The sequence below is a fragment of the Cebus imitator genome, unplaced genomic scaffold (genome assembly GCF_001604975.1).
Source record: "Cebus imitator isolate Cc_AM_T3 unplaced genomic scaffold, Cebus_imitator-1.0 Scaffold222, whole genome shotgun sequence".
NCBI lineage: Eukaryota > Metazoa > Chordata > Mammalia > Primates > Cebidae > Cebus > Cebus imitator.
Window position 1 is genome coordinate 148,068 of NW_016107537.1, and position 17,660 is coordinate 165,727.

At 39.9% G+C, this 17,660-nt stretch overlaps 1 pseudogene and 1 gene segment (V, D, J or C); both read right to left on the reverse strand.

Moving 5' to 3' along the window:
* Positions 1-2,204: 2,204 nt before the first annotated feature.
* LOC108281203 lies at positions 2,205-3,003 on the reverse strand. The segment is given in 2 exon segments: positions 2,205-2,611; positions 2,808-3,003. Coding segments are annotated over 2 exon segments (456 nt in total).
* A 12,959-nt stretch (positions 3,004-15,962) lies between these two features.
* LOC108318624 lies at positions 15,963-16,413 on the reverse strand (annotated as a pseudogene).
* Positions 16,414-17,660: the final 1,247 nt, after the last annotated feature.

Consider the following 17,660-nt stretch of genomic DNA (forward strand, 5'->3'; position numbering starts at 1 on the left):
CTGTGAAACTCTCAATCCAGAGTTTCTGGTTGCTGTTCTTTTGTGGGGGTGGGACCAGCCGAGCCTGATCTCCTGGCTCCCTGCCTCAGAGCCTTTTTTTTTTTTCCTTTTTTATCCCAGGTGTTCCAGTCACCTGTTGAAAGGGCGCCGGGATCTGTTTCCTTTGAGGCGACTTATTGCTCCGGCTTAAAGAGCGGCACTGAGATTCGTGGTGCTTTTTTTGCTCAGGAATCTCCTGGCCTGGCTCCCTGTTCAGTCCCCTCTTTAATCAGATGCATGTGCGGCTTCCCAGGGCTCCAATCGCCAGCCAAAAGGGCACCTGGACCAGTGTATTTTGTACGGAGAACTGCTGGCCTGGGCTGCCGACGGGCAAAGCAGCCCCCCTACCGAAAGAACCGCGCTGGCCAAAACAGCCTCGCTGGTGACGTGTGGGTCTCCTCTGCCTGGGAATCTCCTGGTCCGTGGGCTATAAAAATGCGGCGTCCACTCACTGGAAGCTGCAACTCTGAGCTGTCCCTAAACGGCCATCTTGGATCGAACCCAAAAAGGCTTCTTCAGGGCTCCCTGTTTGATAAATGGTGCTAGCATAACTGGCCAGACATATATAGAAGATTGAAACTGGACCCCTTCCTTTCATCATATACAAAAATTAACTCATGGTGGTTGGACTTAAGATGTTTTGACTTTACAATAGTGTGAAAACTATTTGCATTCAGTAGAAACAGTGCTTCCAGTAGTCGTACAACTACTCTGTTTTTCACTTTCATGTAATATTCAATAAATTATATTACAATAAATTATAATAAATTATTGGTGATGATAAATGAATGCGACAAGTTAAATCCCTTTTGGAAGGAAGTCTTAGACAAAACTAAGACGGCCGTCCCTATCACTCTTCCTACTTGGCCATTCACTAATTTTTTAGGAATAACCAATTCCTATTTGATCCTGTCTTTACATTTTCTTTTGACTTTAATCTTTTTAAAGCCTACAATAGAAAATATTGAATAAATGAATTAGTTCACTTTTAAACGGAAAATGTTTCTATGATGGCTATTTGCCACTGAATGTTGATAGGCTGAGGAAAAAAAAGAGAATGGAATTTATTAAAACAGGGTGCATCTCTGCAAATGAACAGTTGTTACTGAGTCAACTAGTAATATAAATAAATATAGTTTTCTACCACTTAAAATATTGTAGAGATCAAATGGATGGGGGTACCATGTACTGAGCTGCATTTACTTGAGAGACAGAATCACTGATGCCATGTTAAGAGTCACACTGAGAACTAATTCTGGAAATACCAGATTCTGGTGGCACAGTTGAAGAGTGTTTGGCTACATCTGCATAGTAATTATTTCCCAAAATATGCACATTTGCACATTTTAAAATTTCTGATCTTATCATCACCATACTGTCACCCACACTATATTCCAGGCATTCAGGCACTGTAAGTTCTCATTTTTGTGCTTCTTCAGGTTCACTCTGGCTGTTCTACATCCTTGACATTGCCACATAATATGTAGAATTAGCTTCTTAATTTAAATTTGATATTTGATGTTTTAATTTTAAATCTTTAATTTAATTTAATTCATTTTTTATTTTAATTTTTGATGGGTTGACATTTTTGTAATACTGAGACATTCAGTCTTTGAACATAATATGAATTTCTATTAACTTAGGTTTTCTTTTATTTTTCAAAATAACATTCTGGAGATGTCAGCATATTTAGGCTATTATTTCTAAATGATGCTTTGATGATTTTGTAAATGTTGTGTTTGTTTTATAATGTCAATTTTTAGCATTTTTTAGTTATACAGAAATAAAATTATTTTTTGAATTTACAAATTAATAAATTAATCTTGATTCTAACAATTTCTATTTCTCATATCAATTTTAATGGTTTCTCTGTAGACAAATTTGAATTTTATCTGCACACAGTCCCTTCATCAGTGAATTATGACAGCTTTAGTTCTTCTTTTTCAGTTTTGATTATTTGTTGCTATTGTTGTTGCCTTATAGCTCTGGTTGGGAACTTTATTGACATCCACTGATGTAAAACTGATCCAATGGCCTTTACTGTGAAACTATGTTTACATCTGGCTGCACATCTTGGTCTGAGGAAAAATGCAGGAATCAGAGTCTAAACACGTCGAGGGGTTACTTTTTTAAGATCTTCAAAATGTCCAAGCAGAGAACAGATGCTAAAATTGAGTTGTTATTGCAACAGCTGTCTGTAAAGGAAGCAGCTGGTATAATCTAGTAAACAATGAAGGTCTTGCAAAAGTTTTTGTTTCAAGCTGAATCACTGTGGGAGGCCAGATATTACGCGGCTGACAGTAATAAACTGCAAAATCATCAGGCTCCAGGCTGCTGATGGTGAGAGTGAAGTCTGTCCCAGACCCACTGCCACTGAACCTGTCTGGGATGCCAGTAGCCCTTTTGGATGCATCATAGATGAGGAGCCTGGGAGCCTGCCCAGGTTTCTGCTGGTACCAGGCTAAGTAGCTGCTAACACTCTGACTGGCCCTGCAGGAGAGGGTGGCTCTTTCCCCTGGAGACAAAGACAGGGTGGCTGGAGACTGTGTCATCACAATTTCTCCGGTGGTACCTGAGATTGGAAATAAAACAGAAAAGTCATCCATGTAATCTAGATCAAACCCACTGTCTTCCCAGTAGAGCCAGAATTATTGCTTTATATTGAGCTTTAATTATTGTGTTGACTGAACAGAGTTGCCAAGTAACAGGACCCCACAAACTTGAGAGCATTTTCACTGACATGCAAAACCATCCCATGTTCCCCTCACCTGGAAGCCAGAGTAGCAGAAGCAAGAGAAGGTGAGGTAGGGCTTCCATGATTCCCTCTGGGTTCTATCTGAGCAGCTCTTCTCCAGAGCTCTGACCTAGGCATTGATATGGGCTCTGGATTGCAGGGTGGCTGGGAGGGACATGCAAAACAGCTGGGGCAGGTGCTGAGCTTCCAGGTGCCGAGACCATTTGCCTCCTCCTCTCTGCACTCAGCAGCCCACACCAAGGTGATCGGACCAGAAAAGGTCATTGGCTCAGCCTGGGGGTAGAACTTTTCCCCTGTGGTCACATACTTTAATTTCATATCCTCTTGTCTCACCATCGCCTAAATTCAGCTGCATAATGTTTGGCACAAGCCTGTAAGAAACAAAATAGAAGGCTGTGGTTTCATTTTTCTCTTTCTACTCCAAACCTGCCAGTCAGCTCCCTAAGTGTATCACGCATCCGGTTGAAAGGAAGAGTCTATTACAACTTTATCTTCCTGATATACTTTTATTCACTTGTTAGCAATCTTTCCTGAGGGCCCAAAAGCTGTCTCATTCTTGGCAGGAATTAAAAGTAAAGAGCAGCATTCAATTAACCTCAACACTGTGAGTGCGAGGACTTTCACAACTGCATGGATGAGTGGGACCTGGGCTCCAAACCCTCAGGGTAGTGATACCATTTCCCTAAAGACAGAAGATGGTTCTGTCCATGCAGGCAAAGAACTATTTCTTGGGTGACTATCCACCACTCTATTCTAAACAACATATTCTACTCTAAAAAACACATTCATCAACCTAGACTCAGAAAGCCTCTTCAAATTAATAATTTTTAAAAAAATTTCTCTGTTCATAGTACTGATTCAAATTCACAAAAGTTCTGCTGTTTTCCTAAAGCTGTTAAAAATCATTTACTAGCCCATGTCAGGTGGAAGCAAGTTCAGAGGTAATCATCCATTCAGGAATTAGAGCTTCATCCTTAGCTAGATTTATTTTCCCTCCAATACTCCAGAAGTTATCATGGCAGACCCTGAAGTACTCTCTGGGCTGTGAAGAAGCTCCATTGCTCATGCATTGCTTAAAATTAATCAAGTTATATAACCTCCCTTTACCTCAGTTTCCTTATCTGTGAAACGGTGACAACCATAGGATGTACCTTACAGTGCTATGTACAACTTAAATAATGCAAAGTATTTACGAAATTATCTAGGACAGTATGTATGCTGCTGTTAATTTTGTTGTTGTGATTGTTAAAATATGTAATATTATAACAATCATCCTTAGCAGAGACGCATAGAAAATATTCTTGAAGTAAATCAGATGTGTTTCAACCAAAGCCTTGATTATACAGCCTAACTCCAATCAACCGCCCAAAAACCCCAAAAATCCAAACAATTTGGCCCGAAAAAAAAGGTAAGCAAAACCTCAAACAACCCCAACAAACCCCGGTCAAAGCCGTTCCTCCCAACAACCAATAACAAAAACTTAACCCAAGAAAAGTTAAAAAGGCCCGGTGGTAACCCCCCTTCTTATGTAATCCTTATTCTGCCTTGTTATCTTTTTGTCTAATTCTTGTTCCATGAGTCACGATAAGGAAAAACTACCATCATTACTTGGGAGCCTGTTTCAGTATAATTTCTTCAGCCCTGTCATCTTGAAATCTTACAATTTGTCTCAGAAATAAGAATATTCATTAGGGCAGTTTTTATGTAATAGAGGATGTTATCTATTTATGTTCCAGGAAATTAGAGTGTCTTGAACATGCTAATATTTGAGATAAAATTTAAATTTTAAGTTTAAAACACTCTGGTTTCAATGACAACAGCTAAAATCAGAATAAAACAGGGAAATAGAATACAATAGAAAACATAGGCTCTGTCATATGGACTAATAGTATATATTACTTCATAGATTTCTAGATATATGTTAGAAACCTGATATGTATATGTGTGAAATGATGATCCAAAAATTGAAGAGTGACTGGCTTAAGAAACGCCTGCATTTCACAAAGCCTGGTACACTTTTCCTATTATGAACAAAAGGCTAGATACTAGTCTCATGACTGTCAAAATGCCTAGCTGCTTGAGATAAAGGCAGAGAAGATGTACTGAAGTGAAAACATTGGAAACAGTGGAGGCTCGTCCTGTGATGTTGTGGATGTTGTTATGGTTCTCGTTGTTATTATTGTTGTAGTTTTTGTGGTGTGCAGTGGGAGTAAAAGCAGCCAGAAGATTTATAAGCTCTGCTCTTCCTCATAGCCATAACTCCCTCTAGAGATGAACAGATGATGGTCAAAGAGTCTCTGACAACTCTAGGGAAGTCTCAAGAGGTCTATCCCGAATCTTTCCTGACAAATGTTGTTCGAGTCCCAGACTAAGTGGGACTGAGACACAGAATCAAGGACTAAAGCAAGGGATGAAGGGAAATGAGTTGAGGCTGTAGGCGCAGGGATCAGAGGCTTCACCAATTTCATGAGGCTCCACTCTTCTATCATCATAAGGAGAGAAGCATCATAAGGAGAGAAGCATCAAACCAGACTCACTCCTGGAAGAATCATCAGATTATTTTAGAGAGAAGAAACTATGCATTCCTTGTCAAATATGTTTTTTCAGATTCACAGCTACCTATCCTTTGTTAATATTATTTATCTTCTTGACGTGCACTGAGTGGTGAAGAGCACATCCATAATTGGAACTCAAGACTTGTATTCTCTACTTATGAAAGTTGTGCCAGTAAGGGACAGAAAATTCTATATTCATTGGGAGAGGATGGTTGACTACATTTAGTGTTTAAGACTCTGCCAAACTGTTTTCCAAAGTGATTGTACCATTTTACATTTTCACTAAGAATGTATGAGAGTTCCAACATTCTAACTACTTTTTAAAAATTACTTAATCGACAGAAGGCAATGACCAGAATAGCTAATGATCATAAAAGCTGTTTTTCGTATCATTTTCTTGCTATTTCTCTGTCATTGTGTTTCGGGAGTTTGAGGACAGAATCAATACTGTCCAAGCCACTTTTCAAACACTTCAAACTATAATAGTTAGGATGGTAATAGGAGATGTAAAGGGAGTTTTAATCATTACTCAATATTTATTATTATCATACTACATAAGGCAATATACTTTGAGCAAAATAGCATTTGACTAGGACTCAGAAAAAAGGATTCTAAGTTCAGCTCCAAAAGTAAATATTAGAAAACAATTGTTGTTAAAACATGGTATGAAAAATGGCATCCCAAAGTGATTGTTTATTTCTTTACATTTGCTCAGAAAATTAGAAAATAGTACACTGTCTTTTGAGGCAACAATAATACAGATGTTAATTTTTTTAACTATGATAAATACAGAAAACATAAAATTGGCCATCTTAGTCATTTTCGAGTGTACGCTTCAGTGGCATTAAGTATATTTGCATTGTTGTTCTACCATCAGTAACGTGAATTTCCAGAAGTCTTTTTATCCTATACAGCTGGTATAGTTTACCCTTAGTGGATGAAAGAATCGCTTCAGACAGTGACAGGGTGAAGCCTGGGATGCAGATAGCGTTTTGTCAAATTATCTGTGGTGGCTTGGAAGAGCCTAACAAAGACGTGAAGCTTCTGGGTCTCTGCTGCCTGGTCCTTGCAGAAAAAGCAGATTGACAGATCAGTGCCACGCCTCCCACCCACCCCAGGATCTCAGGCATCCTCTACTCATCCACAAGGATTGGGCTGAGTTAGTGGAGACACTGTCTGTCTGTCCCTGTTCTGAGAATACTGCCTCTTTGGGCACCCATTGCCATGTTGCTTGACCCAGACCTTTCAGCCTTGGTTGTCCAGTTCTATAAGGGAGGTCACGTCCTGTAGAAATCTGACATGTCTGATAGTGTCATCCACCCTAATGAAGGAATCAGATGTCCCCCTTACCAGCAGAGGACGCTAACACCTGATATTTCTGGGTCCTGTCCCTCGTTCCTGTGGAGCCCATAGAAGGCACCCAGAAGGAATCATTCCATCCACATTAGAGTTAGGAGACCTGTCTGGGTTATTATGGTGGCCTAAATTGCAACCTCCAAGAACATGCACTATAAAAGGAAGAAAATGACTGATAACATTGAGTTTAGGATTTCACAGTGGCAACCCAGTCAGGCTACTGACCTGGTCCAACTTCTTCCCCACTCAGCTCAGAGCTTTTCAACCTGCACCTCTCCATGCTGTGTTTCCCTTGCTCTGCAATGCAGTGTTTAATGTCCAATTGCCGTAGTCAGATGGGGTACCACCCTATTAGCAGGTTGTCCTGATGTGCACTCTTCAGTTGCTGTATGAGTCAGCTGTTCTAGCATTAAATATATCCATTGGCCCGTGGATGACAGGGTGTATGGAAAGTCCATCATGTCCCCTGAGAGTGTGTCCATTGACATGTCGCTTGGGAGGTAAAGGGTATTCCTTGGTGAGAGTGAAGTCTCAGGGGGCATCCAAAAACATGACGTAAGTTCCTCTCAAGGGTGGCCATCGTGGTCCCAGCACCTAGTTGAGTGATATATTTGTCTCTTACAAGTGGCAAGCTGTTGCCATAGACCTTTTCTCCACAGAGGAGGTCCTTTAGTAGTCCAGTCACTCAGTTGCTATTTTCCGGACTAGAGAGCTAGACTGTTGGCAATAGCCCGAGTTGGTGAAAATGTAGCAAGCCATGGCAGAAAGGTCTGGATGGCCATTATCATTTCATGTAGTTTGGATCATTGGGTGGAATGACCATTATTTGTCTCAGTAAAAAATGATCACCCACTGGCTAGAGGACCCAGACTACATGTTTTGCAGAGCCCTACGTATTCCATGCCATATCAACATTGACATGTCTCTGAATCTTGGATTTCAGGTAGCCAAAAGCAGAGCCAAATGATCCCTCATTTAGTCCCTTCTAGCAAGCTCACCATTTGTTCATGGAGCCTTCAAAGCCCACGGGATGCTGGCTAGGCCTGATTCTGAAAGTGCCATTTCTATTTGATAATGCAGCTCTATTGAGCCTGTCTAGTAGTATTGGTTGGATTTTAAGCACTCATATAAAAAGTAACAGCTCACCCAGCAGCACCACACTTGGTTCAGTCACTATAAATTTCCAATAATAAGCAAGAAGTTGTCATTCCAAAGAGGCACATCTGGTGGCTGTTTCAGCTAGTTTATGTGTTCAATATCTGACAGGCTGGCTCACTCTGTGACAATTTTCTGTTGCCACAGACTCCAGTCAGCATACATAGAGGTTGTGGACACCTGAACTTCCATCAGACTAACAGACTCTAAAGGGTTTTTTTTGTTTGTTTTGCTTTGTTTTTTTTTAGACAGAATTTTCTCTTGTTGCTCAGGCTGGACTGAAATAGCATGATCTTGGCTCACTGCAACCTCTGCCTCCCAGGTTCAGCAATTCTCCTGCCTCAGCCTCCTGAGTAGCTGGGATTACAGGTGTGTGCCACCATGCCCGGCTAATTTTTTGTATTTTTAGTAGAGACGGGGTTTCGTCATGTTGGTCAGGCTGGTCTCAAGCTCCTGACCTCAGGTGATCAGCCCGCCTCAGCCTCCCAAAGTGCTGAGATTACAGGCGAGAGCCACTGTACCCGGCCTCTAGATGCCTTAAAGAAGTGCTTGGAACATGTCTTGTTGGACAACTTTGAAGGCTGCTGTTGCAAAGGGCTCTGTTCAAGATTGATGGCTTTGTTTGTGATTTTGATTTTGACTAAGGTGACTAAAAGCACATCCCAGTGAGATTTATGCTGTTTCCAATACCCAAAGAGGCCAACTAACTGTTGTCCTTTTCATTAATGGTTGCTGCTAGTGCCAACGTTTGACTATATCTGGGATCCTTCCTTGGCTTCCTGTCTAAGTGGCCTTAGCATTCAGGCTGCAATAGTCCATTGCTGGTCTCTGTTCTCTAGTATTTTTGCCCAGTCAAACTGGGTTGCTCCATGACGACACGGGGCTATGTAACATTTTGATATGTTTGTAGCAAGTCTTGAATAAAACAGGTAATGTCTTGTTCTTCATTTAGTAGACAGTACTGTTTTTGTTGAATAACCCATGGAGTCTTGGGTAGCTTAGGTAGTAGGCCTCAGTGGATAATCCTTTTTGTTAAGGCTTGAATTCTTAGTTGTGAGGGAGCATATCTTTCAGGCAGCAGTGATGTTCTGTGGTACAAATATCAATACCTATACTGCACTCTGAGGTGGGAACTATGGCCACCAGCTCCAACATGACCCACAGGGCACCGTCCACAAGCAGAGAAACACCATGGCCACTGCATTTGTCCCAGAACCTCTCAATGTCACTGGTCAAACTTTCCCCAGTGGAGACCTATGGGCTCTGGCACTTAAAAACCCAGAAAAGTATTTTCTCCTTTTATTTTTACATGGTCTAGGGCCACGAGTTTCTGGTGAGCACCCAAATGCATTGGCTGTATCCCTAACTGTGCCATTTAGATCAAGACATTTGGATCTGGAAATATTGCTTTATCAAACTAATACATCAAGCAGTCTGCATAAGACTTCCCTGAACTTTTTCTGTATCTCTTATTTAGAGAGTGAGCCTCCCTTTGCATGAAAGCCCAAATTGCATATATATCAGGATATTAGGACCCGTATCAGGGATATTAGGGTCCATTTGAGTACGAATTTCTTTAGCTTTCTGGCTCCAGGAATAAGGAATCATGTAGGTGTCTACCAACCAGAGAATTTTGTGCCCCATTATTGTTTCTACACACCTTTCTCTCTGCCTCAATTCAGGCAGCCACCTAGTGTAAATTCATGGAGAGAGTGATCTATAACCAGTTTATCCTCCCTCCCTCCCCATAAAGCATCCAGATGCATGTCCAGCCTGGCAAATTCCAGTCTAATGGCTCTCTCCTGGGCCAAATAATGGGAGCTATCATTCTGCCCATTTCACCAATAAGCCATGGTCTGTCATTACTAGAATCTTCTCACTGGAGTAATTTTGTGAAGCAGGTTAACTGTGCAGTGATTACCAACTTACCTGAGTCCAGGGAGATAAAACACCCTCACACAACTAGTCACGTGAAGCAATTTACTATTTACAGACAGACAGCAAAGGATAGCAAAAGCCTAGAATTTATTGTGGGTCTGTCCCCCAAGACTCAGGAAAGCTGCCTGGGGCTGATGGAGCCTAGACTCTGCTTCACATATACTGCAGCTAAGGGACTCTGAATTGGACCCGCCCTGGCTTTTATATCTTGGAGCCCCATATCACACTGAGCTAAAGTGTTGAAGGAAATCCTGTTTCAAGAGGGTGTGGCAGGCCAATACTCCCTGTCAATCGCACAGTCAGGCCTGCATAGTCCTCCAGTTACACCAACAAATTTCCACAGTGCTGCCTTAACACTGAACAAATAATTAAACCTAGGGAAATTGGTTCTCAGGCATCAAAGCCAGAAGTAAAACGTATGTTCAGTGGGAGGCTTGCATAGGCTTCTCCCTAACCTGGAACAAGTCAAAATAATGAAGACAGCCTTACATTCCTAGTGCCAGGACCCATCTTGGGTCAACAAAATGAGATGAGTCAAGGTAACAGAGGCAGCTGTTTGAGTAAATTCACTGGAGAGTTTAAGGCAGCTCTCTGGACCAAGCTGTAAATGAGATATGATAGGAGTAATCACTCTGGTACCACAGTCCTCACTATGAGAATTTAGGAGACAGGTCTTGAAGGTACTGGGCTCCTCACAGCTTAATCAGACTTTGCATTTCTTTGGCCTCTGACCTTCTAGTTGAAACAAAATTAGTTGCCTATAGACTTAGGCAAATGTTATACTGCACGTAGGCACACAATGCCAACCTATGTAAGCACCAAGAAAATTGTAATACTTTCGGCCTGGCCAACATGGTGAAACCCCACCTCTAGTAAAAATACAAAAATTAGCTAGGCATGGTGGTGTGCACCTGTAGTCCCAGCTACTTGGGAGGCTGAGGTAGGAGAATTACTTGAACCTGGGAGGAAGAGGTTGCAGTGAGCTGAGATCGTGCCGCTGCACTCCAACCTGGGCAACAGAGCCAGACTCTGTCTCAAGAAAAGAAAAAAGAAAATTGTAACACTTTGAGTTGGTCTGGTGGAAGCATCTCTGACCTTCTTCCTGTATCCGGTTACAGCAATAAATTCCCTTCTTTCCTAGTTTGTCTGCTTCCAGTTATCGGACCTTGAGAACATGCAGCCAGAACCCAGCACTTTCCGGGTACGAGGGGAATGGAACAGAGCCTGTGCTGCGATGGCCAACTGGCCAACACTGCCCTATCTTAGGATGTTACATTTCCAGGACATTCTATAGTGATTCTTGAAAACTAAGAGTGAGAAAGGGGAGGAGACTGGGTTGGTCCAAGGCCAGCTGGAGGCTGTCCTGCAAATACCGTAGTGGAATTGCATCTCATTAGTCTTGTAACTTGCTGATTTTACTGAGCATAATGCCTTCACTGTTCATCTATGTTGGAGGTTGTGTCAGAATTTCCTTCCTTTGGAAAGCTGAATAACATTCCATTGTATGTCTATGCAACATTGTGTTTGCCCACCCTTCCCTGCATGTATATTTGTGTTGATTCCACCTTTTGGCTATTATGAATAATTCTTCTCTGAATGTGGGTATATAAATATTTCTTCAAGTTAATATTGTCAGTTATTTGGATATAGGTCCAATTGTGGAATTGCTGAATTACATAGTATTTATATTTTTAATTTATTGAGGAATTGGCATGTAGTTTCTTATACTACGTGACCATTTTACATCCCCACAACAGCGTCCACAAGATTTCCAATTTCTCCAGATTCTCATGAACACTCATTTTCTGTTGAGGGAAACCATCCTAATAGGTATAAGGTGGATTTTGTTTTCATTGCCCTAAGAATTAGTGTTGTTGAGCATCTTTTTATGTGTATTGGCTGTTCATCAATCTTCACTGCATAAATGTCTATTCAAGTCATTTCCCTTATTTTAATCTGGCTTTCCTCAAAATTGAATGTCTCCTGTTGACCTGTAGGACTTATTATTATTTTATGTTGGATATTATTAACCCCTTACCAGATATACAATTTACGAATACTTTTTTTTATTCCATAAGTTGCATTTTCACTGTGCTGATCATGTATTTGATACACAAACATTTTATATTTTATACATGTATATATATTTTCTATGGCTGTTTATGTTTTTGGTGTTAAAGATATAAGTTTTTAATTGTCTGTACCTTTGCACTTTTTATGCTGAGAAGACAGTAGTTTACAAAGTCAAATAATCCCTGTGTGTCACTCATGGATAAGGAAAGAACCATATTTTGCTTCACACAGCTCTTACTATAAAGTGAAAAGTTATTGTGGAAGACATTTTTAAAAACATTTTTCCTCGATAGTGAAGCTAAAAGTTTTACACTTCCTCATTTTGTGCCATAAGACAGTGAAGCTGCTTGAGAATCCAAAGGCTCCCTTGTGCTTACATGGTTGCACTTTTTATGACATGGAAAGTTGTTTGTTGGCCTCCTCTGGCAGGTCCACCGAAAATATATTATAATTATCTCAAAAAAAAAAAAAAAAAAAAAAAAGGAGGCAGTATTGAGGCTCTCAGTACAGATTGGCTATTGTTCTTGGTTGCAAATACAAAGTCCACCAAGCAGAAAGTAATTTATTGCAGTATTTTGAAATGCTAAAAAGTTGTTTTGAAGCTTCAAGAAACGGGCTACAGACAAAGCTTCTAGCAACAATTCCTAGAATTGCACTGCTGATGCAGCCTGTGGAAAGAGGCCCTGCTGTGTGGAGCTCCACATTCAGGCTGCCTCCATCAGAGAAGAGAGCTGCTCCTCTCACTACGGACCCAAGAGCGACAGCAGATCTGCTCTCTGCTGCCAGAGATCTGACCCACTGGTCTGCAGCTCTCCCTCTGTGTGTTGATTACATCACTATTTCAGTCACATGCTGACTCATTAGTTTTTATGAGTGCAGGGGCTATTTCTGCCCCTATTTACCCTGGGGCTTTCTATCATAAATACATATCTTTCCAGACTTGAACTTCCAGGCATTAATAGTATCAACAGCACCATGCTACTAACTAATATAATGAAAAGATTTCCTTTACAAATGACAGCACAATCAATTGACATCAGCTCTTAGTCTGATCCCTGATATGTGGTACAATGTTAGTCGATCTGGTAAGGTCATATTTCTAGGTAAGCAGGACATTCAGAAGACCTAGTAGCCCTTTGAATCTTGGTTAGTTGAAATTCATATTGCTGAACCCATGCATGAACCCCCATGACATTGGTTCATGACATTCCCTGGGAAAGCTGGGAAAGGTGACTGATTAAAGTCTATGTGTTGAATCATTGTAATGATTAAGAGTCCCCTCCTCACTCCTGGCATTTAGATAAATATTCACTTGAATAGCATTTATTTTCAACTGAGACTCATTTTTTAAAGGTCCAGTCATAGCCCTTCCAGAATGCTAGTGTCTTTCATCCTTCAGCTGTGTTTCTTCTAAGACCTAATGATCTGTCAAAACTAATAGCCAATGTTATTAAATTTCTGTTCTCTTTGCAAAGTGAGCATCAGATATAACTCTTGTAGTTGAATCACTGTTGTGATTTTTCACTCTTCCAGGTCGTCTTTGATGATATCAACGATGTGACTCCATCCAGCATATCATCACTGTGGGCATGCACATGATGGGAACCTCCAGAAAATGCAACGATTTAATGTTTAACATTAGGTAATGTTATCTCTATTTCTAACCATTGGACCTCTACTGAATTAGAAAAACATTTTAAAATAAGGACAAGCATTTTTGTAGAGTTAAAAAAAAAAAAAGACTATTAGAAAAATTCTTCTAGAAATATCCGCGAGAAATTTTCTTATATAGCAATTTTTTTAATGTGGCACAACCAAAATCATTTTAATCCATCAAATTTATATAATAATTTTATAAATATGCATATGTTATATATACATCATTGAATAAACTTAATAAAAATAAATATTATATAATATGTGTAGCCACCAGCATCAAATAAATATATATGTACCTATATGTGTGTTTAAAACAAATATATACATTTTTCCATAAATGAGGTAAAGTTTACTCTATTCATTAAAATATTACTTAGTTTTAATTTCTTCATTAAATTCCTCTCAGTAACTTGATAAATTAATTACTAAATATTCATATTTATGCCATAAATTTAAGAAGAATTACTTTTATGCTATGTCAGTCAGCATTTACACATTAATGATTGTAACTAATGATTCAAAGTCAGTGGCTTATTCCACTAAATATTTATTGTCATGTTCATGGATGTTCATGTTCACAATCATCTGGCTGATGAAGGCAGAGCTCAGCTGTGTGGTTCTGCTGCAGGCACTGAGCTTGTCTGCAAGCTATTCACTGTATTTATCTGAGGCCAAGGCTGCAGGGCGGTGACTACTGAGGGCAGAAGATTCTCTTTGCAAATTGTAGGAGTGAAAATCCTCCCCAACCAAACTGCACAGGTGAATGTAAGTCCAACAATTTCTAACAAAGATTCACACATTTTAAATTTATTGTTTTAATTTAGTAAGTTTTTTTAAATGTTTACTCTACTTAGTTATAAAAAGTATTTGGTTATTACATGGACAAATAATTGTGTTTTTCAACCTTTACAATCTTACAAATGCTTTCAAATGTACATTTGCATTAATTACAAAATAAAGCTGGATGTGTTTTGAACATGTGGCTTTAAATATACATCTTCTAAATGGTCTCACTTACCTGTATATATTTACCTGTAGGAAATACAACCTTTTTAAATTTCTAAAAGATACCCAATAAGTGGTCCCCCCCATGCAATTTGAAAATCAAAAAATGAAGACTCTGTACTATGAACTGGCACCCGAGATACACATGGGCAGAGTTGTGGACTCGACAGATGCTGCAGGCAGCTGAAAGCAGCAGCGTCCTCAGCCCTGGGCTTCCCAGATAAGTATGAGGACCACATGGTTCAACAGCCCTTACCTACAGGGGCAGTTGCACTCTGGTTCCTGAGGGAACACCAGAGAATCCTCTGATTCTATTATCAGTTTTCCTCACTACTATATCTCTGGCTTTGAAAGGTTATCGTGTGAAAGTTCATCATAGGATGAACATTAGGAAACAGTATCACTATCACTTGCCAGGTGAGTCAGGTCATTGGCCTGGGGTTAGCCTATATCAGCAGAAACCAGGGAAAGCCCCTGAGCTCCTATTCCATGCTGCATCCAGTTTGCAATCTGGAGTCACATCACAGTTCAACGGCAGTGGATCTGGGACAGATGTCACTTGATTAGGAATTGGGTAACTATTGTCATCCATAACTAAAACTCAGTCAAGAAGCAAGCAGGGAAAAGCATCTATGTGTCATAACTAAAACTCAGTCAAGAAGCAAGCAGGGAAAAGCATCTAGTGTACAAAACGCTGCTCCCAGAATGTAATTCTCTGCAAATCTGACGGCTGAAAGCGCTCTTTGTGACCTGAAACCAGTTTTATCTACAGCTTCTGACATAATTTCCTACAACTCTAGGACTAATTTTTCCCACTATTATTGCTTATCAGTGGAAGATGTCTAACTCCTCAAACCCTTACTCATGCCATGCAGTTTCTCAGAGTGATAGGTAAAGTTTTTTCTGATTTGGTAAAAATCAGATCTCTTTGTTCCTCACAGATACTGAAGAACACCCTGTCTTCCTATATGCCCCTTATTGTAGTTCTTTTTCCCAAATACAACATTAAATTTAGAGATTCATCTCTACATTTTATTTTCTCTTCAACAGTAGTTTAGACCACAGCTCACTGTATTAAGAGAATTCCTCCTCAGGACTTTATGATTTTTCCTTTGTTGTGTGAGTCTCACCTGAAGCCATAAATCAGGCTCCACGGGTTTTTGTAATAATCTCTGTCCTTCAGTAAATCAGGAGAGGCATTAACATATTTGGGCTGCTGCGATGAAGAGAAAAAAAGAGTTAGGATGCAGAGGAGGCTTCATCATTTACTCTACCAATACCATCAAAGTGTGACTGAGTCTGAAAAATGCTCTCAGCAGAGGTAGGCACCAGGAGGAGCAGTCAGCGTAGCCCAGCCTCATATATCTGCTTTTCTAAGGGGTTATTCTTTTGGTTTGTACCACTATGGGAGGAAAACTGCCCTCCTGCTAACAATGATACGTTGCACCATCTTCCAGCTGCAGGCTGATGATAGTGAGAATGATGTCTGTCCCAGATCCACTGCCATTGAACTGTGATGGGACCCCAGATTGCAAACTGGATGCAACATGGAATAGGAGCTCAGGGGCTTTCCCTGGTTTCTGCTGATATAGGCTAACCCCAGGCCAATGACCTGACTCACCTGGCAAGTGATAGTGATACTGTTTCCTAGAGATGCAGACAGAAAGGATGGTAACTGGGTCATCTGGATGTCACACTTGGCACCTAAGATCAGAAACATAAAAACAAATATCCAGACAATTAATCATGTTATAAGAAGACATCCCTGAATTGCCAGGTACTGAGCACAGTGGGCTGAATAAATTCCTAGTGTTCTTCCTGACCTGGGAGCCAGACCAACAGGAACCCTAGGAGCTGAGCAGGGTCCCTCATGTCCATGCTGTGTCCTGACTGGGGCTGACTCCTGCACAGAGTGTGACCTGCCTACTAAGAAGTCTTCAGGGCAGGAGGCTGTGCTCTGGTAACATGCAAATCAGCAGGGGTTGGGGCAGGCTGGGCACAGCTGCAGGGCTCCTTCATCTCAGTAACTCAGCACAGGGGCAGTGCAGAATAATCTGCAGAGACCATGTTCCTGATGGCTGTATGGGGTAGTGTATTACATTTGTGTATAGAGATTGTTTAGGAGAATATGCTTGTTTGTAAGGAACACGTAGTAAAGTCTTCAAAGGTGGGGTTATCAGGTCTTCAATATACTCTCAAACGGTCCCAGTAAAAGGAGGGAGGGTAGTATCTGCAGCACTTACAACATTGCTATGTGTGTAAAATCATTCCTTTTTAAAAAAAAAAAAAAAAAAACCATAGAGCTAAAGAATATTATAACTGAACTAAAATTCAATAGAAGGTTTCAGCATTGGCATCCGAGATACACATGGGCAGATCAAGAAGAAAAAGAATCTGTGAATTCAAACACAGTTCACTGGAAATCATCTAATCTGAGGAGAAAATAAAATTAAAAAGGAACTAAAGTAATTTAAAGGGTTTATGGAACACTATCAAGCACAACAATATGCATTATCAGAACTGAAGAAAGCAAAAAGAGAAAGAAAGAAACTGTAAACATATTTATTCAAATAAAAGCATAAAACTTTCTAAGGCTGGAGAAGAAAATAGAAATCTAGAATCAGGAATCCCAGAAGAGAACAAATAAGATATCCATATAGAGACACAACATAATTAAATTGTCAAAAGTAAATACAAAAAGAGAATTTTAAAAACAGCAAGGAAAATGCTACTTGCCACATAAAAGAAGAATCCATAAAACTGTCAGCAAAGTTTTCAGCAGAAACCTTGCATATTAGAAGGAAGTGAGATGATATATTCAATATCCTGAAAGAAAAAAACTGACAACAAAAATATTATGTCAACAACCCTGTTTTCCAAATATAAATGGGAGATAAAGACTTAGACAAACAAAAGTTGAAGAAGTTTATCACCATGAGATGCTTTTCAAAACAGTCTAATGTTATAAATCAGTATGTAAATCAATTATAACTCAAGTAAAACCTTAAAAGACAAAACTGTTAAATCAACTATAGCTATAATAGTTTGTTAATGGATATAAATTATAAAAAAGATGCATATATTATATAAAGATGTATGTGAGGAATACATATAGTCTGAAAGTG